Below are 24,780 nucleotides of genomic sequence, written 5' to 3' on the forward strand. Positions count from 1 at the left end.
CAGCAGCAGCCTCTCCTGCGCGTGCAGCCGGACGGAGCCCCTGCCAGGGCCAGCCAGACTGCGGGAAAAATGCGCCTCGGCGGCGGCAGCGGCAGGATGGCTTGCTGAAGGCAGGAGGGGAGGAAAGCCAGGCAGAGGCGCCCAGAGGAGCGCGAGGGGGGCAGCCACCAGCCCTCCCCTCCCCTCCGCTCCTCTTCCCTGCCCCCTTGCCATCCCTCTCCCCAGCCTCGGTCCTGCGTGCAGCCCCCCTCCCTCTCTCCTCCCCCCCACACCACCACCACGTCCTCAATGCCTCTCTGAGCATCTCGGGAGAGCGCGCGAGGAGGAGACGCGGGCAGGCGAAAGAGAAGGAGGAAGAAGATGAGGATTACTGGCAGGCAGCTGCTCGCCTTGTTCTTCTCCGGCTTGTGGGCACTCGCGATGGGCGCTTTTCCCAGCAGCGTGCAAATAGGTGAGCCCTGCATTGGCCGGGAGGGGGGCGGGAGGGGGCAGGAGGGGGGCGAGGGGGGGCAGGAGGGGGGCTGGAGAGGAGAAGGGAGAGGGCAGGAGGGGCGGAGGAGGGAGGGGGCGGAGGAGGGAGAAGGGGCAGGAGGGAGGAGGAGGAGGAGGAAGGATAGGGGCAGGAAGGGGGAAGAGGAGGGAGGTCAAATCAGGGCCACGGGGATGGAGGGGGTAGGAGGTACCCCTCAAATAACCCCTTCCTCCCTCACCCCCCTGGACATGAGAGGGGTGGGCGACACGGCCATCTCTCCAGTGGACCGCAGGGCAGGGAGGTGCGTGAGTGTGGGGGGAGCAAAACTTGGGAAGATCCCCCCCCCCGCCTGGGAACTGCAGCTGTGCTTTGCTCCTGGATGCGCTGAGTTCCCCCACTTAGCACAGCCTGCACCTTGCAGTAGCCTCTGTGCCATGGGGGGGGGGGAGATTTCTGCTCCTGCTGTCCAGCCTTCCCTGTCACTACTTGGGAACTTGGGCATCTTGAAGATTCATATTCCATGCCCCCCCAGCTCGCCTGCTTGCCCGATGTCTCTCCCCTTTGCCCCTTCCCAGCTGCATCCTGCCTCTCCCTCTTTGGATGGGTTGCAGGACGCGGTGCTTCTTGAATCCCTTCCAGCTCCTCCGCTGCATCATTTCTCATGCACTCCTCTAAAGATGCTGCTAATAAGGCTGAACAGCTCCCTGCCTGCCCACAGGCTGCAGAGGGACAAAGTTCACTGTGCACCTCTTTGGTATGATCATCCTTGCTGTAACCACATAGCAGGATGTGTATGTGAATCTGTGCCTATACATCCCTATGCATCTTGAGAGGGGCACATTTCTCTTTATTAATCTGCCTGCCACTTAGTAGCAGGAAAGGCCAACTGAGCAATAGGATCCATTTTAAAGAAGCCAAATGGTTGCAAAGGTCATTCTCAAGATTGCAGATCTGGCTATTTAAGACATGAAAAGGGCAGAATCTGGAGAGTTTGAAAGACCCACTTTTGGGGGGGAGGGTGGAGGGAGAAGCAGCAGCAGAAATTGGAATTCGAAGGCGCAATCATAAGTGCACTTTCCAGACAGGAAGCCCTGCTGAAGACAATAGGACTGACTTCTGAGTAGCCAAGCATAGGATAGTGCTCTCCGAGTCTACAGTGTTCACGTACATCAACATGTATTTGTTGTTACAGAGGATCTGTGGGAGCTGGCTGTTTGCACGACAGTGGCTGACACAGAAATAATTAATCATGACACTCTTTCTCTGCCGTCGTTTCTTTATTGGTAGGTGGCCTCTTCATCAGAAACACAGATCAGGAATATACTGCTTTTCGATTGGCAATTTTTCTTCACAACACCAGCCCCAACGCATCTGAAGCACCTTTCAATTTGGTTCCACACGTAGACAACATTGAAACTGCAAACAGCTTTGCTGTAACAAATGCCTGTAAGTAACAGTGTCATTTATCTAAAGTTATTACCAAATGACGGTGGAATTAATTAAGATGAGAATGGATAATTACATTCCTTAAGACATCTTTATTTAAGTCCCCATGCCCTGGATGCGTTGAAACCTTCGTTCATTCCTGCCCTTGGTGAAATCCCTTAGACTGCCTTGTAGAGACTAACTGGATGTGGCATTTACTTTTGTGTTATTATGGTAGTTTCTTGCTTTCTGGTTTCTATGGTGATGCATTTTGTAGTTGTAAAAAATAATGAATGTCTTGGATCAATTTTGCAACCCCCACAATCTCTCCTGTATGCCAACTGGATATGGCGTGCCGGGTCTGTGTTTGTAAAGAGTCCCTTGTATTTGCAATCACAAGTGCTTTCTAATGGCTGGAGCAGAAAAGAGGTTGTGGAATCAGTGATGTGCAGGGTAATATATTGGAGTAGCTTGACACTGCAGTTGATCTGGTGATGTCACTTGAGGCTGCCCTGCTCTTATATTCTGGGTTATAAATGTCTCTTATCATCTCGTAATGCATACATCCTGTGGATATGTCTCCATGCATCCATACATTGGTGCCAAGTCAAGTTAGTGTCTGATCTACTTGATTGCACACACCACCCCTGTTGGAACTATGCCCCCGTGCATATACACTAGTATGTGCACATATTCATTAAAAAAAATGCTCTTCTCAAATTTTATACAGATTTTTTTTAAAGATCCAACTGAGGATACCCAACACACCAGCTTACCAAAAACACTGAGTAGGGCACATGTGAAGTCGAGAGTAGAAAGGTACATAATTCTTATGTCTGTTTCCATGAATCTAGCCTCAGCACACTTTAGTACTCATAACAGTGTAGGGTTTCCTATCCTTTTCTTTTAGATTTGCTTCCATGTTTGTGAAAGATAAGTTTGATTCCCATGAAATCTTTATTCAAGAAGATTTTTTTCCCCCTCAAACAAGAGTTGCAACAAAATTGTTTTCAAAGATCTGAAAATAGAAACACATTACAGAATATTTTTAACAGTGTTCTATCTTTGAAACATGTGCTGGGGTTTTATTTCCAGTTTTTTTTTCTTTTTGGTAACTTAGCTTTCTCTCCTTAATCTATGACATGCTGTTTTGCACCTGAAGATGGGTATGCATAGAATTCTCATAAGCATGTGTCAAAAGAGAGTCTGTTGGGCAGCTGCCGGGTAGAATCGGAGTAATATTTGTTTTGTATGACCTTGCCATCTTGTTTAACAAAGAAAGCTTTGGAATTCATTAAATATGCTCTCCTCTCAAGACACTCTATGCAAATGATTTATGCCGCATAAGTGAATTTGTATGCTATATATTAGTGGTGCTTCAGAAAGGAGATTGCACATGTGCTTTTCAGTCTGCAAAGGTGTACCATAGTGACAAGTGTTGCAGTCTCCTGAAAGGTCTGCAGGCGCTGGACATGGATTTCACTACTGGAGTTGACATGCTGCATGTTTACAGTTCTAGGTGCATTCATCCAAAGTGTCTGAGAAGCTGGCTTTGTTTCGAGTCCTTCTGCAACATTTTAGATATTGTATTTTGCAGTACTGTGTATCACTTGTATTTAGGGTATCTAATGTTTTGCATGAAATAGCATTTTGCATTTAGGCCGTTCATGATTTTTTTTTTTTGCAAGGCTAATGTATATGTGGAGAGAGGATGCTTTTGAAAATAGCAAATAGATCTCTGTGGATTCTAAGCTTATACACTCCTAGGTTCCTTGATGTTGGCTAAGCTCTTAGTTGATGCTTTCCCTTTTTCTTGATTTTTCATATACTGTATATGAGTTCTGTTTTTTCCAACCTAGCAGTGTTGGGGTTTAGGTGGCAAATTATGTCATGTATAGCAGAGAAGAAATATTGCAGATAAATACATAAATAAATGTACTTCTGTAGACTACATTCAGTCCATACTTCCAGTTAATTTATTTATCTTATCAATTAACTGGAAATATTCTATTCTGTAACTCAAGTATCTACCTATAACTTAACTCAGTGGTTCTCACACATTTAGCTCTGGGACTCACTTTTTAGAATGAGAATCTGTCAGGACCCACCGGAAGTGATGTCAGGACTGGAAGTGACATCATCAAGCAGGAACATTTTTTACAATCCTAGGCTGCAATCCTACCCTTACTTACCCAGGAGTAAGTCCCCTTTACTATAATTGTTAAAAGATTATACATAGAAGCTTGTTTAAAGTACAGGTCTGTAACATTTCCCCAAATGCAATCACATACCAGGGTAGCATCAAGTCTAATATATTAAAAATAAAACATTGAAATGAATGGGAACCCACCTGAAATGGGTAGCGACCCATCTAGTGGGTCCCGACTCACAGTTTGGGAAACACTGATTAACTGGAAGTATCTAATCTTCCAGTTAGTTCATGTATCAAGTTGTCCATTTGGAGCATGATCCAACCAAAGTTAAATCTCATTGATTTCAATACAGGGGACTTCAGCATGTATTTGACTCTCTCACTTCAACAGACATGGTTTAAAGTTCTTAACTTTGACTGAATCATTCCTTTCATGTTTAGTTATCCTGTTCTTTTTTGTCAATGTTTCTTAAGGGTTTTTGTGGGGGGGAAGGTAAAATGCTTCAGTGCCAGGGAATATTTAAAAAAACAAACTCTGCCTACTAATGAAACATGAGCAAACTGACTAACAAATGAATGAACATATCGCATGTCCCTTAAGCTACACATGAGCAGAATCCTGCAAAAATCAATTGTCTGATAGCTGGAGGACATTGGTTTTCATGTGATTGCATTTGCTGGATTGACAGAGGCTTCCAAAGCACAGATGTGTGAGATGTTCTAACCTAATTAAAGATCTTTATAAAAAAAAACACAGTAACTAATACTGTGGCAAGAGAAGCAATCTGACCTATACATTAAATGTAATTTTGGAATGCCTTTTGGGAGAAGATAAGGAGGGGAATGTTTACTATAATTTTGCTTTGAGCACAAGTGTGTGTGTGTCCGCGCCATAAAATGATACTGTACAAAAACCTTTCATCTACTAGACATAAATGAATATTCATGTGAGGTCAAGCATAAAGATCTACGACGTGATCAGTTCACTTTACGAGTATTTCCCTTTATCTTATTGCTGCAGAGGTTACTTTTTGAAGCTGCAGTTTCTGGACCATTTTGGGGACCAGGGACTATAAACAAGGAGCCTGAAAGATTTGTGTCTAAAGATAAACTAAGACTATCAGGAATGAAAAAGTAGAATCATGTGGAATCAACTGGATTTTTGGGGGTCTCTTTTTGGTCTACTAGATTTGATACATTGCTACTTCTTTTGTGCTGTGATATTTGATTAGGAACACTTACAGAGTTTAGCTTTTTCCCTTGTGTTCATCTTTATATAAACCTTATTATGGTTCATGTTTGTTTTGCCTTTTTACAGGCCCAGACCTTAGTCTCCTATCTTATAAACTAGGCACCCATAAGGAAAAACAGGTCATTTTAGCATATAGATTCTGTTGTGGTTCAATAAAGCTGACATGATTTATGTTAGTTTAGTTCTCATTTTCTCCTATGTGTTGAGCTTTTCCCCCCTATACACTGCACATGTACTGCATATTTTCTTGTGCATGAAAGAAAGTGCATTTAATGAAAAGGCTGAAGTTTCCTGCTGTGCATAGCAGAGTTTTGATGGTTAATTTAAAAACCTTAAACCAATAACATGAAATAAGGTTCCTATAGTAATTGGTATGTTACATGCAGAAATGATTATTTGTGGTTGCAACTTTTGACTTCCAACTGACTCTTGCTTTTTTATGCCTAGACTTTTTACATAGAAAAGTGTTTTTTCTTGTAGAAACAGGCTTTAGTTCTTGTTTTTTTTAAACTAGAAAATAGACTTTATTGCACTTCATCACACAGCATACATCATACAGTGCAAACTGTACGCATTTTCTAAAGATGTATTTTGACACTAGACAATTAGTGACACTGTCCAGGTACGACAAGAAGCACACTGACCTTCAAATGTATCTATTTCTTGTGCTATAGTTCCAGATATTCTTTTACAAAATGCCTCATGATACACAGTCTTGCAGTTCCTGTAGAGGACATTACCAAGTTTGAGAGGATAAATCTAGAACTCTACTGTCAAAATTTTTCCTCCTAAAAATGCTTTCTTTAGGGCCTGACAGTCTCATTTCTTTTGTGCTTACTTTTTATGCTACATACATGATTTAAGCAGAAATTATTTGAGAAATAATTTATGGTCTTTCATAAAGTCAGTATCAAATGTTTATCGTCAAAGCACCACAGAAAGAAAACAGTTGGACAATCTCATCTATAACACAGATGAACCAAAGTACTTAGGCTCAAACCAGCTCATTCATATTGCCTTGTTCAGATGTAACACTTCCCATTCACCAAACCATGGTCTGGTAACCAGGTGCATGCTCTGGTCTTCTCCACCCCATTTTCCTCGCTCTTCTCCTCACTCTTCATCACACCCCTTCCACTGGGAAGATAATACATGCTTAGGATTATCTCTACAGCAGCGATTTTGCCAATGATAGCACCAAATTACAGTTTGCAAACCTGTTTCTGTGGTTTGGTGGTAAATGTTGGTGCAGATGGAGGAATGTTCACATAAGAAAAAAGAGGTGTAGGGAGACTGTGAGCCTGTGGGACACCCTTTCTGCCAAACCTCGACTTGATGTTGAGCAGCAGAGCATCTGAACCGAACCACTGATTTGAGAAGAACAAATGGTCAAATTCAGAGATGTCGAACTCGTTTCGTATAGAGGGCCGAAGTTAGCGTTCATGGTGCCTACTGAGGCCTGGAAGTGACATCATTAAGCAGATGATGGCCAGAAATAAGGACTTTGGTCTTACATAGAAACACATTAGCTGCAAATGACAGAAGAGAAAATGTGCAAATCTTGTTCATATTTCCAAGATATGAGAGAGCCCAATTATCAAGCTAGAAGAGCCCAATTATAATGGGGGCTGGATAAATGGCTTCCAGGGGCCACATTTGGCCTGCAGACCTTACTTTTGACACTCTTGGTCTAATTGTAACACTTGCTGTACCAGCAAATAAATGTACTGGTTTCTTGGTGCACCAGTCTGAAATTACATAATATTTTGCTGGCACTGGAAAGATGTTACCTTGGTATTACTGACTGATATATTGGTACTGATGTTTAACAGCCCAATTCTAAGTTGCCCAGCTCCCAGAGGAGCCAAAATAGCTACCACTGCCTCCTCAGCACACCAAGCACTGGCCAGTGTCTCTTCAGGGGAAGGGAACGTTTGTCCCCTTCCCCTGAGTAAGGGCACAGGCCTTGTAATGGGGCTACTCAAGTCTGTGCTGGCTATTTTGTCGGCACAGAGTTGAGAATCCCCATGTTGGGCTGGAAGGCATTCCAGCCTGACATGGGGTTCAGGATAGGGCAGAGCAGAGCTTATGATTGGGCTCTCAGTCTGCTTATTTTGGAGCTGTCCCAGTCGAACTGAGTAAAAGTTCAGAAAGTTTTTGAAGGTCACATGCAGATGGATCATTGTTTTTCCCCTGATGGAAAGATTAGTCCCCTTATAGAATTCTCTCTCTCTCTCTCTCTCTCTCTCTCTCTCTGTCTGATTGTGCATGTGCAGATTCACATTCTTGTGCAGGAGAAAGGACTATTTAAAACAGTTGAACTACTTAAATAGTGAACTATAATTTGAGACTGCAGAGGCTTATGTCTTTGGGCAAGTGATCCTCCTTTTCTCACCTCTGTAATTCAAATCTACAAATGGTTAATTAGACAATATATTCAGTTCGAATAGGCATAGGAGCAGATTTACAAATAAATTATCTTCTGTATGTTTGTAAACATTATCCTGGTGTCTCATATTTCATAAGTTCTCAGACTTTACAACAGAGGCCTTCAAAGAACCCTCTAGTGCTATTTGCATTTTCAAGATCTCTTCTAGTTGAAATTCTTCTTAATTTTTCTTCTGCTTCCTCTTCACCCCTGCTAACTCGGTAAAAAGGCACTTTTTGATATGGTGCTCATCTTATATTTAGCAGGGGTAGAGTAACTGTCCTTCTTCACCCCAGTGCAGTGTCTTTTCTAGTGGCTGTTAGTGGTATTCTTCTGCATCTTTTTAGAATGTGAGTCCTTTTGGGACAGGGGACCATTTATTTATTTGATTTTCTCTGTATGCCACTTTGTGAACTTTTTTTGTTGAAAAGCAGTATATAAATACCCTTCTGACTCATCTCACGCAGTAAGACGTACATTAACATGGGAGGATGGTCCATCCTTTAAATGTAGGTTTATCTGAGTGTGTAGAGGGGATATTTGGACAAACCACTCTCCCATATGATGAAAGGAAATGCTCCAGGTTCGCCTGGGGAAGGGACAAGGCAGGTATGCTCCGTCAGTGCTCTCAACTCTTTGATTGAGTGGAGCAAATAAATTGGCAAAGCAGGTGTTTCCATAGCATGCATTGTGATGCCTTAGGTTGTCATGGCGTACTCATAAAGACCCTGTGGAATGTCCCTGGTGGCCCCCCCATCTTTTCTCCTGGGCACTGCCATCTTGGATATTGGGAAATCTCATGGGATTTGGGCGCTGCCACCTTGGATTTCAGTATCACCATCTTGATCTCATGAAATTTCATGAGATCAAGATGGTGGTGCCCAGCTGAGCTAGGAAGAAGAGGCTATGGGGTGTTGGGACTCAGGTAAGTTTGGGAACCACTGGGCTAAAATGTTGTCTGAACTGGCCCAATGTAAGGTTGAACTACAGACAAGCCAGGTCATTGTTGACAGCTGTAACCTAGGATCCAAACAATGTCTCTATATACTTTTGCTTAATGCAAAAAAAAAAAAAAAAAGTTTATCACTATTCAACATATCTGATCATCATAAATTAATATGTTTTAGCATGGCACTTCCTTAGTACGTACTTGTTTATTTCCTTGATTACTTCAAACTTATGATGTAATGCAGGGGTGCTCAAACTTTCAACTTTAGGAATGCTGGACCTTTAACAAGTGTATAGAAGAGAGAATTTCAGCAGGTGCAGCTTGTCATCTGTGGGATGATAAGTTGCACCTGCTGCAATTCTCTCTTCTATACACTTGTTAAAGGTCCAGCACCCCTAAAGTTGAAAGTTTGAGCACCCCTGATGTAATGGATGAGATATAATGTTGTGTTTGCACCCTGTTGATTAGAGAAGATAGCCAAATTAATAGGGGCTATTGTACTGCATTTCTGACTTGATGCAAGCCAATTCTGTTTTGGTGCAGGAAAAGAAGTTAGCAATAGGACCCTGGCTTGAAATGTAAGCAGTCAGGCTTAACCTGCCTGATTCTTGCTTCTGGGTCAAATGTCCAGTCCTTTGCTAAAGGACTGTTATTTCAGCAACGATCACTTTCCAGATTCACAGCAATGCCAGTTCAGCATAATTTAGGGCCCAATTCGATGGGAGTCTTCCACTGACAGAACTACTGTTCCATCAGTAGAGAGCCCTTTCTTTCGATGTAGCAGACAGAGCGGTGATGAACGCAATGGGGATGTCACTGCGAATGGCTAGCGACCATGTGTGTGCCATTGGAGCCCCAGCTACTGTCAGAGGAGGTACATTCATGGTGGGAGTGGACACTTGGTGGTGAGGGTAATGGAGTGTTTTGGGGGAGGAACGGGGCTGAGATGAGAGAGGAAGGGAGGTGATCCAGCAGAAGTTGTGCATACCAAATCCAATCCCCCACCAGATCTGTTCCATCCCCTGGCTCTCCTTGGACTTAAACCAGCTATATAGGTAGCATAGGTCCAAGGACATCCACAGTCCATCAGAGGGCCTATGCAGAGGTAAGAGAAAAATATCTTCCTTTATCTCTCACAGGCTGCCTGAATACTCCCTCCATGATAGTATTTAGAGTGCTCCTCTATGGCTCATACTGCATGCTTCAGCATGGTGGGGGATAGGATTGGACAATAAGGGCCCAATCCTATCCAACTTTCCAGTGCCGATGCAGCCTCAATGCAGCCCCCATGGAAGCAAACAAACATTCTTGCACCTTGAGGAGGTCTCCATGACTGTCCCCCCACAGCAGAATGCAGCACCCCTCCCATTAGCACAGCAGATCAGTGCCAGAAAGTTGGATAGGATATGGCCCTAAGGCTCCTTTAAACCTCCTTTGGAATTACTAATACTTAAACACAGTAGTTCTCACACACTTAGCACCAGGACCCACTTTTTAGAATGAGAATGTCGGGACATACCAGAAGTGATGTCATGACTGGAAGTGACATCATCAAGCAGGAAAATTAACAATCCTAGGCTGCAATCCTACCACACTAACCCAGGTGTAAGTCCCATTTACTGTCATTGTTAAAAGAATGTACATAGTAGCTTGTTAAAAGTACAAGTCTGTAGCATTTCCCCAAATGCAGTCACATACCGTGGTAGCATCAAGTCGAATATATTTAAAATAAAATATTGAAATGAATGGGGACCCACCTGAAATCAGCTTGCGACCCACCTAGTGGGTCCCGACCCACAGTTTGAGAAACACTGCTTAAACAAATCATCTTACAGTTTTTGTGGGTATGTGTATGTTACATACTTGAAATGGTTTAACAGTTATTGCCTCTTCCTGTGCAATTCTTGGAATTGTAGCAGTGTAAATTTATCACCAGCAAAGCATTTTAAGTCCCTCATCACAGTACATTTCACAGGATTCTTTGAGAAAAGCCATTGGAGTTAAACTGGTATACAGCCAAAATAAGCGTGTTATATTGAAAATGCTCTGAAATGTATTGAGCAGCTGCTAAAGTACATAGAAATCCACTGTGTGGTTGTTACTTTGCTTATCAGCAGATGGAGCTGCTGCCTTGTTTTGTGCTATAAGGAGCACCTAAAACAACTCCAGCTGGAGGCCTTTATAAGTATGACTTGTGTATTTGCCCAGTATTGCTCTGTGGTTAAACCAGTCCATGAACTTTGAGAGACTGTAGAAGCTTTCCAAATTTGCAGGAAAAATAAGATTCTGCAGGTAGCTCTCTGGGGCGTTATAGGGTAGGAGACTGAGGGCCCAATCCTATCCAACTTTCCAGCACTGGTGCAGCTGTAAAGTGTTCCCTTGCCTTGTGGAGGCCTCCATAACTACCCTCCCACCTCAGGATGCAGCGCACACCCCATTGGCACAGCTACATTAGGGCTAGAAAGTTGGATAGGATTTGGCCCTGACAGTCCAATCCAACTCAGAAGTAAATCCAATAGGATTTATTTCCAGGTAAATGTGCATAGGATTGCAGCCTGAGTTAGGGTCTATGTAGTGAATTCTCAGGACCTAGCCACACTGGACTTTGTTTTGTTGTCTGCAAAGAAAAGTGTCATGACTAAGCACAGTTGAGCTCAATGAAACGTATATAAGTCCTGTTAATTTTAGTAGAACGTGGTCATGGCTGACTTTCTTTGGATACAACCCATGAGATTCTTTGGAAACCACAACAGATTTGGCATAAAATAATATTTCATGGTTCTGTAATTATAGACTGATATTTGCTTAGAAATAAAATAAAGAAGTAAAACTGTATGCCAGTTTGCAAAAACGATGGAAATAAAAACCTGTTATGAAATGTTAAGATTATAGAACTAAATGAAGCCTGCTTCACAGGAACTCTGAAAAGGGATTTTTTTCAGTGAGCACTTGAGCACCCATATTTTTTCAACTGTTTTTTTCCCCCATTGTTCAACTTTCATTCATTTCAGTAGTATTTGTGCCGACTTGTCTCAATGAGCATTGCATAATTCCGGGTGCTTTACAATAATGTGATACTTAGTGCGCACCATGCTTAGCATGCTTTTGGTTAATTGTGTCATCTCAGACCCATTAGTTTCCTGTGGCAGGTTTGTTTTCCTTTGTTTATTTTTTTTGCATTTTTTCTCTTTGAGTTGTTCAGCTGCAGGTATAATCTGATTAAAATGTCTACATAATTCTGCAGGTTAAAACCAACAAAAAGCTGCTGCTGCTAATAAATAATAATAACAATTATTATTACTATTATAGCAACCAGTAGAAAGTTGAGATTCAGAAGCTCCTCGCTCTAGAATAGTTCTAATGATTTTAATCCGCTGCAATCCTAACCACACTTACCTGGGAGTAAGCCCCGTTGACTCTAATGCGACTTACTTTTGATTAGATATGTATAGGATTGGGCTCTCAGTGTGCTGTGGGTTGCAGCTTTCCATTTTAATACATGGTGAGATGACTGGTTCCTCCCAGTCCTACTTAAATCTCCATGCAGTGATGCAGCTGCACTAACATGGCAATCACTGAATCCTGTGGGTGTGTTTTGGCCTCTAGAGGCCTCCTTGGGGTAAGGGAACATTTGATCTTTTGCCCCGGGGTAAGCCCGCATCAGCCTACTGGATCTGCTCGGACTTAAGCCAGTGTATAGCTCTATAGCTGGTGCAAGTCCATGTGGACAATCAAGGGAATTAAGGCTGGGAAAGCCATTTTCAACCACTGTGCCATGGCACATTGGTGTGCCACGAATGATCCCCAGGTGTACCATGAGAATTTGGGAGAGGGTCATTTATTAGTAGGGCCATTGGGGGATGTGAGCCCCCCCCATTAGCAGCACAGCGTGCCTTGTTAATTGTTAAAAAAACAACAACAATGGTGTGCCTTGACCATTTGAGCGCCTTGCTGGTGTGCCGTGAGATGAAAAAGATTGAAACTGTTAGGATATCAGTGCGCAATACTGGCACCAATATTGTCCATTCTCAGCCCTGATCCACCCTTCTTCCTGCCTCATCCCTTCTTCTTTCCAACCCTCCGCCCTTTCTACCTGCTTCCGGCCACCCCCAAGTCCCTTGGGCTAACTTATGAGCACCCTCCAGCATCCCCAGGCCACTGGCGCATGGACCTTGTTGCTTGCCTTGGTGGCCAGATAAGGCTTGTTGCCTTTTGCGACAGCTGTATAGGGACTTACAGTGCTGGAAAGAACACACAAGGCCCAATTAGGATTGGGCTATTAGTCCCTAAAATTATCTTCTGAAGACACTGGTTTATGGAATTATTGGGCTTAAACAATTTAAAGTACTCCATATTTTGGATGGAGGACCTTTCAGGGGTAAGTCAACTGATTCAACACATGTAATGTCTGTGTAACACATGTAATGTGGACATGGCAACAATAACCCAAATCTCAATCATGTCGCAGTTGGATCACTGTAATGCACTGTGCTTGGAGCTGTCTTTGAAGATCGTTGGAAGCCGCAGTTAGTACAAAATGCTGTGGTCAGGGTACCCTCTGGTTTCCAGTTTGCTTCCAGGCCCCATTCAAAGTGCTTTTTATTTCCTATAAATTTCTCCATGGCTTGGGACCTGGATGTTTGAAGACGTGCCTTCTCCTGAAAGAATCTGCCTGCACACTGCAATCATCATTAAAAGACTCGCTCTGGGTTCATTTGCCTTTTGAGGCACGTTTGACAGGAACATGGGGCAGGGCTTTTCCATGTTTGACAGGAACATGGGGCAGGGCTTTTCCATGTTGTCACACCCAAGTTATAGAATGCCCTTTCCTAGGAGAATGAGCTGCCCTTTGGTACCAGTTTTCCAAGAAACAAATGAAGATGTTTCTATTTTGTTTGTCTTGTTAGCCAGATCACTTTTTTTTTCTTCTTCTCATTGATAGTAACTGTCTGCTCACTTTACACTGTGTGTGTTTTTGAAGTGTTTGTGCATTTTTAAAAGTTTTTTTTATTGTTTTGTTGTTGTAAACCACTTTGATAGTCCCTTTAATGGGACAGAAAAGCCGTATTGTTTAAGGGCGCAATCCTAACCCCTTATGTCAGTGCTGACATAAGGGGAATGCAGCTCCGAGGGAAGGGAACAAACATTCCCTTACTTTGAGGAGGCCTCCATGAGTGACACCTAACTGCAGGATGCAGCACTTGTCCCATTAGCACCGCTATGCCAGTTCTGGAAAGCACTGACATAAGGGGTTAGGATTGCACCCTAAATGTTTTTTAAAAAATTAATAAATAAATGTTTTAAATAAGTTAATAAATCATAAAATAACAGTAGCCCAAATAACAGACTGGAATGAGAGCAGCATGGGTGATACAATCCTGATAAAGTGTTGGTTATGCAAAATTCTGCACCACTTATGGTGTTTCCCACATGTCTGCCTTAATGGTATATTGCACAAAACAGCTCTGTGAGTAGCAGCTCTATGGCTGCTCTCTGGGCTGTGTGGCACAGAGAAACCATTTGCACTTCTGCTTCTGAAGACTTTTAGGGACCGTTTAAGACTGGTCCACGTGCCAGGAAGAATTTTGCTCTTAACTTTTTGGGTCTCCATTTCCAACTTTGCAAAATAAATTGCTGTAAGGTATTAATTAATGTATCAGGCATATTGTTGTGAGGGCATGGCTGGGCATCATTGATATGGTAGAAATACTGTTTGTTTCCTGTCTTTTAGAATCTTTGGTTTTCTTTGCTGGTATCAGGTTCTTGCCCTCACATCACTTCTTGGTATGCATTCATTCATTCCTACCGCTTTATTGTACTTTGGCCCATTCCTATCATGGATTGGGTTAAAGTATGGAGGGCTTAACAACTGTGGAACATGTGCTTCATTGGTACAGCTGCATTGGTAGGGAGGGATTTGACCCAAAAAGCCCAAAAGAAGTTTGGTTGTAGCAGTGCTATTCTCTGTACCACTTCTGAAATCTGACATTTGGTGGAAAGAACTGCACACTTTTATTTTCTGTTGAATATCAATTATTTGTAGTCTAACTACTGACAGCAACTACAGTCTCAGCACCTTACAGACCTTCTAATTGCTAGGATAAAAGAAAGATAGTGAAAAGTGACCAAAAATAATTACAGCACTTATGAAGTTTCCTTACATTGACTCAGACCATTTCCCCATATATCCCACACCTGTCTGCTCTGATTGGCCCCAGCTCTGCAAGGTCTGAATGACAGGTCTTTCCTATGTCTGGTGCCCAAGATCATTTTAACAGTAAATAGTAGAATTTGAAACTGTTGTGTTCTCTGTGCAAGGCATGTGTTTTGTCACTGAACTATGGTATTCTTTAGTCGCAAGATAAAAGTACTGCTATGTGCTTAAATAAACACATAAATGTCAAAGTCTAGCCTAGAGATGTGCAGAACCTTTCAAGATTACTCCCATTGCAATGGGAACGTTTTCACAGATATTGCTTTTCATTTTACTTTTTGTTCTGTACTCAAATAATTAATCAGTAGATATCAAAGATAGCCTATATCAGCCATTTTCAATCTTTTTGATCTCTTGGCACACTGACAAAGCACTAAAATTGACAAGGCACACCATCAGTTTTTTAGTTGTTTTTTTTTACAATTGACAAGGTACACCACACAGCTGTTCAGGGGCTCACGTGCCCCAATGGCCCTATATGACTCTCCCCCAAACTCCTGTGGCACACCTGCAGACCATTCGCAGCACACCAATGTGCCACGGCACAGAGGTTGAAAAACACTGGCCTATATCATGTGTAGCTGTGGCTCATAAGGGGTGTGTACTTCATTTGTGTGTGTGTGTGTGTGTGTGTGTGTGTGTGTGTGAGTGTGAGAGAGAGAGAGAGAGAGAGAACTTTTGCAAATCTCTTCTTTTTTGGGACTCTTATTTGTAGCAACAAATATGCCATTTCAGCTTTGGGCCATTTTTGGCATTCTTACTAGAGAGTTACATTTAATAGACCTAAGTACTTACATAAATCCAGTGAGGCAGTTGTGGTTCAAGAAACACAATTCTGAAACTTCACTGGTTAGGTGGAAGCAATTTTATAAACCACTTTAAAGTTCAGGAGATGGCACATTAAAATTACAATGTAAATTATTATAATACAAGTATCTGAGATCCTGAGGAAATCAGACATGCTACTGGTATATACAGATTTCATATATTATAATAATTACCTTTAGGTATGCTAGTGATTTTCTATGGTGTTTGCTTATGACAAGAGGACCGTTCAACTTGTCTCCCATGAGCAGAAGCTGACATTTTGCTTACTATTGCAAACTACTGCAGTGTGCTTTCTGTGATGTTTATGCAAAATTTTAGTTTCTGTTCTTGGTGAATGATACAACAATTTAAGTTGGGGTACCTCCTCCTGCTCCTTATGCTCTCAGGGCAGTTGTTGGTTCCAACCGTCTTTCTGAGAGGAGGAAAGGCCTCATTTCAGCTGGAAAAGCCGTAGCCCATGGTAGCTTCAATTGTGATACGGTGGGTGACAGACTGTGAAAACATGGTCATATTTTTGTTTTTCTAATGTGCTGCTATATCAGAACAGAAGAATTATTTTTGGCCATATTTTTGGTGGTGGTGGTACCGAGGGAAAGAACAGGTGAATTGATGCTGATGAAAGTTATTCTTTATTCTTGTTTGTACAAATAAGCAATGGTTGCTTCAGAGAGAAAGTCAGGACAAGCACAAGTGATGCTAGATGCATCAGTCTGTAGTTGCAGGCTTACGCATGTGCAGTTTGGATCAAGACTGCAGCATAGAGATAGAGTGTATTTAACTCTTTACTTCTGTGCTGTTTTTCTGCTACAAATAACCTCTCTGCAGAGGCTTTTTCAACTTTAAAAATGCTGTTTGTTAAGTGGCATTCTTAGGGTTAATTAGCCACTTTAGGGAGGTGATTCCCAACAGGGAGAGAGTGTAGAGAAAAAGAGTTAAATAGCTGTTACCTCTGTGACTCTGTCCTGATCTAAATTACAGCCCCAATAAAAATAAATACAAAACGCAGCCTGCCTTAAACACTATACAGGTCCAGAAGCAATATAAAAGCAACATAACTAAGGGAAGAAAGAACAGATCAATGTAAACTTAGGCCCCAATGGCTAAATGGAACAGAAATTATTTTAGCCACTGTTGTAATACTGGAAGTGATGAAGACAGGGGCCAGGAATTTCGTAACCCGGGTGCCAGTACCGAGAAGGCCTACTCATCTGTCACCACCAAACTCACCTCTGCCAGTAGTGGGACATGCACAGATGTCCCCTCAGTTGATCTCAGGGTGTGGGCAAATTCATGCAGGGACAGGAGGTGTTTCTTCAAGTTTGTTAGTAATGAACTTTTCATGATTGAAAGAGGTTTCTCTTAAATGCTTTGGAGGAATCAAAGAGCTGGTTCTCTGCAAGTCCTTCAACGACTAATACCACTTGTGACTGAGGTGAATACAATTTATATCAATATTGAACAACAAGAGGGATCTGAAGGCCTTAGGAGTGGACCTCAACAAGTGGGAAACCCTGGCCTCTGAGCGGCCCGCTTGGAGGCAGGCTGTGCAGCATGGCCTTTCCCAGTTTGAAGAGACACTTGGCCAACAGTCTGAGGCTAAGAGGCAAAGAAGGAAGGCCCATAGCCAGGGAGACAGACCAGGGACAGACTGCACTTGCTCCCGGTGTGGAAGGGATTGTCACTCCCGAATCGGCCTTTTCAGCCACACTAGACGCTGTTCCAGAGCCACCTTTCAGAGCGTGATACCATAGTCTTTCGAGACTGAAGGTTGCCAACAAGGATTGAACAATATTCCAGGAATGAAAATGTGTCTAGCATCCAGTGCAGGTTCTTTGAGGATCGTAGGTGGATGCATTAGGAATGCGCAGATAATGCATGGAATTGCTAATGCATTGTCTTAGCAGTACATTTGTGGCAAGCGATTGTGGATTGTACTTTGCCTGGATATTATAGAAGAAGGTGACATTTTGGGGAAGCGTTGTACCTTGTAGAGATTCATCAGGAACACATTAATCAGGTGTATCTCTAGCAAGTGATTGCAGAAACATCATCTGGTGAATTGTTGCCTGCATGTATCCCATATCCCATGTATCACATATAAGTCCCATTATCCTAATACAATGTACATGTTTTCACCATGAGTTATAGTCCAAAGGATTGCCCATTCGTTTCTGGGCCCAATTTAAGGTGCTGGTTTTGACCTTTAAAGCCCTATACTGCTCTGGGCCAGGGTATCTTAGAGATCGCCTTCTTCTGCACAATCTGGCTCGTCCTCTTAGGTCATCAGAGAAGGCCTTTTTACAAGTGCCGCCGCCTAAGGAGGTACATGGAGCGGCGGCAAGAAATAGGGCCTTCTCAGTAGTGGCACCAACGTTATGGAACTCCCTTCCCCTTGACTTGAGAATGGCTCCCTCTCTTGAGACTTTTCGGCGAGGCCTGAAGACCTTTTTGTTTAAACAAGCCTTCTGAGTTCATGGCCTTTTAAACATCTTTTCTATATCTTTTAGTATTTTTACAGGCCTGATTCCTCTATGATTTGCTGCGTTTTGCTCTTTTTATCTGACTTTTTATCTGACTACTGTTTTTATGGTATCTGTTAATGTGTTTTAATACGTTTTTATTTGCTGTTAAATTATGTTTTTAATCTGTTTTTAACATGTTGTAAGCCGCCCTGGGACCCTTTCGGGGAGAAGGGCGGGATATAAATAAAGTTTATTATTATTATTATTATTATTATTATTATTATTATTATTATTATTATTAAAGTGTTGGTTTATTAGGCAGCGCATTAAGAGGTTGTGTTGCCTTCCCTCTAAGTCCTTTGCTGCAAAAGTATTGTCAAAGGACTGTGAGGATTTATTGATGTAGTAAGCAAGTGGTTGTATCTAATTCAGTATACTCCATTGGGACTCTTTTCCTGTCAAAAAAATGTTTTCCACAATTAATTAAAATTAAGAAAGTTAAACCTGCGTCTACCTTTGATTACAGAACAAATGGTTTTTCAGAAGATTGTGTCTGCTAATTGCTGGAATGCACATGCAAACTCATCCCTAGTTAAATGAAACAAACAAAGTAACAAAGCAAACCCTACAATCAACCATTTTGACAGTTTGAGAAAAAATCTGGTAAAAGTGTTACATGCACTTATTCATAAGTAAGTTGCTGTGCTGGATCTGTTCATTTGTTTGCACAAGTCTCAAATGGAATATAGCCCTCTAGCACACATACATTGCCTTCTGGAGCAACCTGGCCTCTCCTGACAATGGCCAATTTCTAATATTTAATCAGCCGCTCATTGAGATGCTCTTGTGCCACTAGAGCATTTAATGACCATTTGGTGGCGATGTAGGTGAAGCTCAACGAAACACATATTTTGGAATTGGTCCATTGCTCATTCTTATAAGATGGCAGCATGAAGCAACCACTGGAATAAAACTGTGCCAATGACGGTGTTGACTTAATTCAGTGCAGTATTTTGTTCATTGTCGCTCGTGTCTTTCCATGTAGTGCAGCCATTTTCAACCACTCTGCCATGGTATGCTAGTGTGCTGCGAGTGGTCCACAAGTGTACCACAGGAATTCGGGGGAAGATCATTTATTTGTAGGGCCAATAGGGAAGTGAGCCCCCCACTGGAAGCGTGGTGTGCCTTGTCAATTGTCAAAAGCCTGATTGCGTGCCTTGACAATTTTAGCACCTTATCAGTGTGCCACGAGATGAAAAAGGTTGAAATTCACTGATGTAGTGCATAGCAGTGGTCCAAAGCAATCCATCTTTCATTCTACTATATTGCCACGGTTCAATTTTGTTAGGTGTACTTAAATTGAAGGCAGAGGATTTCAGAATATTTATCGCTGTAGTGGATTTGGTTGTGTGCACAACATTTTGTCTATTCAGTCCTGTTTAGTTGGCGTGTGGCTTCAGCTCTTTGTGGTTCCAGTCTGTTAGCATGCTGCACTGACAGCTCAATCCGTATCCAGGATTGGGCACTACTGTTAAGCATGTTGTGTTAGCAGAAGGTGCTTCTGTTGTGGCAGAATGGCTGCCGACACCATGCTACTGCAGACTCATGCAGTAGCAGAGTCACCATGTCAGCAGCCATTTTGGAGCTCTGCTACAAGAAGAAGCAGTGCTCCACCTCCATTGCTGGATCCTGCTATGCCCACCTGAGAAGGTAGCTGTAGGGGCAGGGAGAGGGAAGAGTGGGTTGAGGAGGCTGTGGGAGGAGATGGATACAGAGGCATTGGTGTGTCCTGAATCCTATCCCCTGTTAGCCTCCCTGCCCCCTTTGTTTCCTCAGGCTTTGCATCAGCTACAGAGCTGGTGCAAGTCTGAGAAGACCCATTGTAGAGCAAGAAGCTTACAGAGGTGTAAGGGATCATTCCCCTTTCCTTTCTGAAGCCTCCCGATCCACCACCACCCCCTGCAGGATACAGTGTGCTTCTTTTTGGCACAGTTGCATCAGGGGAAAGGCACTGAGTTACTTAGACCAGGGCTGTCAAACCTGTTTCATATAGTTGGCCAAATCGCACTCGTGGTGTCTGCTGAGGGCCAGAAGTGACATCACTAAGTTGTTGATGGCCAGAAATAAGCACTTTGTTCTCACATAGAAACTCATTAGCTGCAATTGACAGAAGAGAAAATAGGCAAATTTTGTTCATAATTTCATGATATGAGAGAACCCAGTTATCCTGCTGAGAAAGCCCAATTATAACAGGGGCCGGAGAAACTGCTTTCGTGGGCTGCATCTGGCTCATGGGCCTTATATTTGACTCCCCTGACCTAGACCATCACCTCTTATAGTCAAGGAGAAGCTCCAGGTTGTATGCTGGCAGGTTGCTGTCCTGAATATGGGTGTAGTGTGAGTGATGTAGAAAAGAGATCCGTTTGTCCTAGAGCTGCATTTCTTAACGCTGCTTCCCCTGACATACCACCTGCTGCTGTGCTATCCACAGAGGGACCACCAGAAGTAACTGGCAATTATGTCATCACCAGTTACTTCCGGATTTGGAGACTGTGATGGGAGCTTCCAAGGTCAGTAAGAGGCTCAGGGAGGGCGGCCAAAGCTTTTTCTTGCACTCAAAACCGTGCACTGCCCACCAGCTCGAACTTCCTGTCGCTGTTGGAAGTTCCCATTGTGGTCTCACTGCTGGGCAGTGGGTGCTGCACGTAGCTCCCAACACTGCCCAGCGTACCACTGGTGGTACACGTACCACTGGTCGAGAAGCCCTGTCCTAAAGCTAAAAAGAACTGATTAAAATGTCTCAAGCAAATTCAGAAGAACAGAAGAACTGTGTTGCTGGATCTGAGCAAGGTGCAAGTATCCCAACATTCCATTTCTGTCAGTGTCCATCCAGCCAGATGCCCTGGTAATGGCCACCCCCTGGTATTTGTTTTCTGCATATAAAAATCAGAGGTACACGGTCACTGAATGGCGGATTTATTTTTACTTATCACAGCTAACAGCTGTTGATAGAACTAACCTCTATGTATTTGTGTAATCTTTTTTTTTTAAAAGTCATCTAAACCAGTTACCATCCTGTGTTAACTTATTTAGCCCATCAGTATATATGTGGACATTTTTTCTCAGTACACATCACTCGGCATTTCCTTACATTGAAACTCATTGAACATTCTGGTCGCGCAATTCGGAGAACTTTTTGGAAACCTCAAACCTGGGACTTCATCGGTTTCTTAAATCAGCGGTTCCCAAACTTACCATGGTCATAATGCCCTTCTTCCATGGCAACCTGTTCTTCCCAGCTCTCCCAGATGCTGCCATCTTGGATTGTGCAAGATCTCACATGATCCAAGATGGTGGCAACCAGGAGAGCTGGGAAAAGGCCACAGGGGATAGCGCACAGCACCCCTGTGAGTTTTTCATGGTGTCCCTGTGGCACCCATGTGAATTTGCCATGGCTCCAGGGGACGCTATGGTGCACAGTTTGGGAACCACTATCTTAAATGTTTTGTACTTATTCCCTCCATCCTAAATTTATTCTACCTTCTGTCACACAGTTACTATTGCTATTATGAATGTTTATAGACCACTTTTCAACAAAAATAGTTCAAAAAGTGGTTTACATAGCAAAATAAATAAGTAATGACTTCCTGTCCCAAAAGAGCTCACATTCTGAAAAGATGCAGATGAAACAGCTGCAAACAGCCATTGGAAAAGACACTCTGCTGAGGTGAATAGGAACAGTTGCTCTTCCCCTGTCAAATAAAACAGGAACACAACTTTAAAAAGTGCCTCTTTGCCCGTTTAGCAGGGCCACTTTGCCTACGTGTTTGCAGAAGGTCTTGTGGGCACTGATTCTTCTGGCACATACTTTATTGATGGCTTCACAGAAAGAAAGAGGAGATAGGTAGGCAGGGACTGGCACCAAATACTGGATTTGATGTCAGGTGAGATGTTATCATGGTCCACTTGCTTGGAGAGTCTGATGGGTATGAGGATGCAAAAGCTCCTCTGTCCAAACGTGGCCAGACACTGGGGCTGAATGGAAGAAAGAGAGGATGAGATAGGAGTGCTCACCTGGCAAGGCATTGATCAAATAGAGACTAAGGGCCCAATCCTATCTGATTTTCCAGTGCCGGCGCAGCTGTGCCAATGGGGTGGGCACTGCTTCCTGTGGTGGGGAGGCAGTCACGGAGGCCTCCTCAAGGGAATGTTTGTTCCATTATCTCAGGGCTGCACTGTGGTTGCACAGGTTGTGGAAAGTGGGATAGGATTGGGCCCTAAGCAGCTCTATCCTCCATGTACTTCTTGAGTATCCACTTAGGGTTTCAGAAAGGGAGAAAACATGCATCTAGAGCAGGGGTGTCCAAACTTTATGGCAGGAGGGCCACATCATCTCTCTGACACTGTGTTGGGGGCCGGGGGAAAAAAGAATTCATTTACATTTCAAATTATCATAAATTTACATAAATGAATATATTAGAGATGGATGAATGAAGGTCTTGCAATAGCTCAAGGCCTATAAAAGGCCTTGCACAAAGCAAGGCCAGTCTTTCCTTTGGTGCCGCTGCTGCATCATAGATGTGAAACAGCAAGCAGTGGAGGGAGCCTTCGTCCCACAGTTCATGCAAGAGGTTGAACAGTTGGCTGAGAGCTGAGAGCAGTTGCATCAGGCCAGCATGGTCTCCAGCAAGTCTATGAAGGGCCAGAGGTTCCTTGGAGACTGGGGGCTCCCTGAGGGCCGCATTGAGAGTCCTCAAGGGCCACATGTGGTCCCAGGGCCGGGGTTTGGGCACCCCTGATCTAGATGGTAGACTACTTCACATGGAATACTTCTGTAGATGTTTCACATGCAGGGGGTCCTGCTCGACAATATGAAAACATTGGCCTTACACAAAAATAATAATTGATGCTGCCAAGCGGCAACCATTGCTTACTGTGGAGTAACCATGTCAAATAGTAGTGCATATTGAAAGATAGTGCCAAAGTACTTTTGAATGTGTGAAGCAATAGCGGCTAACAGTGCAATCCTATGCAAGTCTGTTTAAAATTTTAGTCCATTGAATTCAGTGGGGCCTACTCCAGGGTAAGTGCGTATAGGATTGCAACCTAAGTGTACTGGGATGCATTGTTCGTCACAATTTGTGACACAGAGGTGAAGAGAGCTGTCAAGCAGATAACTGTCTTCTGTGTCTTCAGTCATATTTCCTGTTTTGCTGAGAGTAGGTGTTCATGGAGTGACTGCAAAGGCAAGCTAGTAGGAATGCAAACCAAGCCTCAGTGTGTTTTGAATGACGTTGCAGTTCATCAGACGACACTTTTCAAATCATTATCTGTCATTAAAATTATTCTTCATATGGGCGTTTGCAGTATCTCTGCAAAGCTGTTATCAGTGTATATTCATGCAGAATGAAGCCACAGAAATGAAAAGTACTTCCAATTGATTAATAGCTAAAAATTAAACATCTACTGTAAAAATTGGATAAGTGGGCTCACCTGTTAGCTTATTTGCTTTTTTAATTGAAAGTAACCCATTCATTGGCATCCTTTAGTCTCAGAAGACTATGGTATCACGCTCTGAATGGTGGTTATATTCAGCATTCAAAACATATCCTACTTGGGATTTCAACAGTTTGGGGTAAAATTAAGAGCGTAACAGATCTTTTTCTTGGAGGTATACTGAATTGAAATCCCCCTGGTTTCCAGAAGAGAAAAAAGTTGAATTAGCATTTGAAAATCATTATTGTTACCTTTTAGGAATAGTGTCATCAAGAAGCCTATCTAAATGCATAGCCAAAAGGGAGCTGTGTCTCTCTGTGGGCTTTCCTCCTTCCCTTTTAGCTAATATAAAGGCCTAAATACTAAATCTAGCACTTAGGGACAGTTTGTGAATTTATGATAATCCCTAAAGGACTGTAAGTTTAACTTACTCATAGAGGTAGCATTTAAAATTTATGGCAACAAGAATAATTCTGTAATAACTTTATTTCCTCCCCCCCCCCACAACTTGATGTGTGCAAGAGTAAAAAAAAAAAAAAAGATAGAATATAGGGTAGAGAGTGTTTCTCAAACTGTGGGTCGGGGCCAATTTCAGGTGGGTCTCCATTTTAATATTTTATTTTTCATCTATTAGACTGGATGCCACCATGGTATGTGATTGCATTTTGGGAAATGTTACAGACCTGTACTTTTAACAAGCTACTATGTATATTCTTTTAACAATGATAGTCAATGGGACCTACTCCTGGGTAAGTGTGGGTAGGATTTTAACCTAAGATGGTAAAAAAATTTTCCTGCTTGATGATACGATTTCTGGCCTTGACATCACTTCCGGTGGGTCCTGGCAGATTCTGATTCTAAAATGTGGGTCCCAGTGATAAATGTGTGAGAACCACTGGTTTAACTGTTGCTTTCACACCTTTCTATATCCAGATTTATACTAGATTTATCCAAGAGGTAACACATTGTCTTAGGCTGCAATCCCATACACACTTTCCTGAGACCAAGCCTCATTGAATTCAGACTTACTTCTGAGTAGATATGTACAAGATTGTGCTACTAGTATTGCAATAGCATGCTTAGTAAGATTGCAAATTTGGGA

At 42.8% G+C, this 24,780-nt stretch overlaps 1 protein-coding gene across 3 annotated transcripts in view; it reads left to right on the forward strand.

The window, feature by feature from the left end:
* Window positions 1-360: 360 nt before the first annotated feature.
* The window catches only part of GRIA4 (glutamate ionotropic receptor AMPA type subunit 4), a 286,480-nt gene continuing 262,060 nt past the window's right edge, over window positions 361-24,780 (forward strand). For all 3 annotated transcript variants that reach the window (XM_066622011.1, XM_066622010.1, XM_066622012.1), the window contains exons 1-2: window positions 361-451; window positions 1,760-1,918. In XM_066622011.1, the coding sequence (XP_066478108.1) occupies window positions 361-451; window positions 1,760-1,918 (250 nt within the window). The remainder of the gene's footprint in view (window positions 452-1,759; window positions 1,919-24,780) is intronic.

The sequence above is a fragment of the Tiliqua scincoides genome, chromosome 3, assembly GCF_035046505.1.
Source record: "Tiliqua scincoides isolate rTilSci1 chromosome 3, rTilSci1.hap2, whole genome shotgun sequence".
Lineage (NCBI taxonomy): Eukaryota > Metazoa > Chordata > Lepidosauria > Squamata > Scincidae > Tiliqua > Tiliqua scincoides.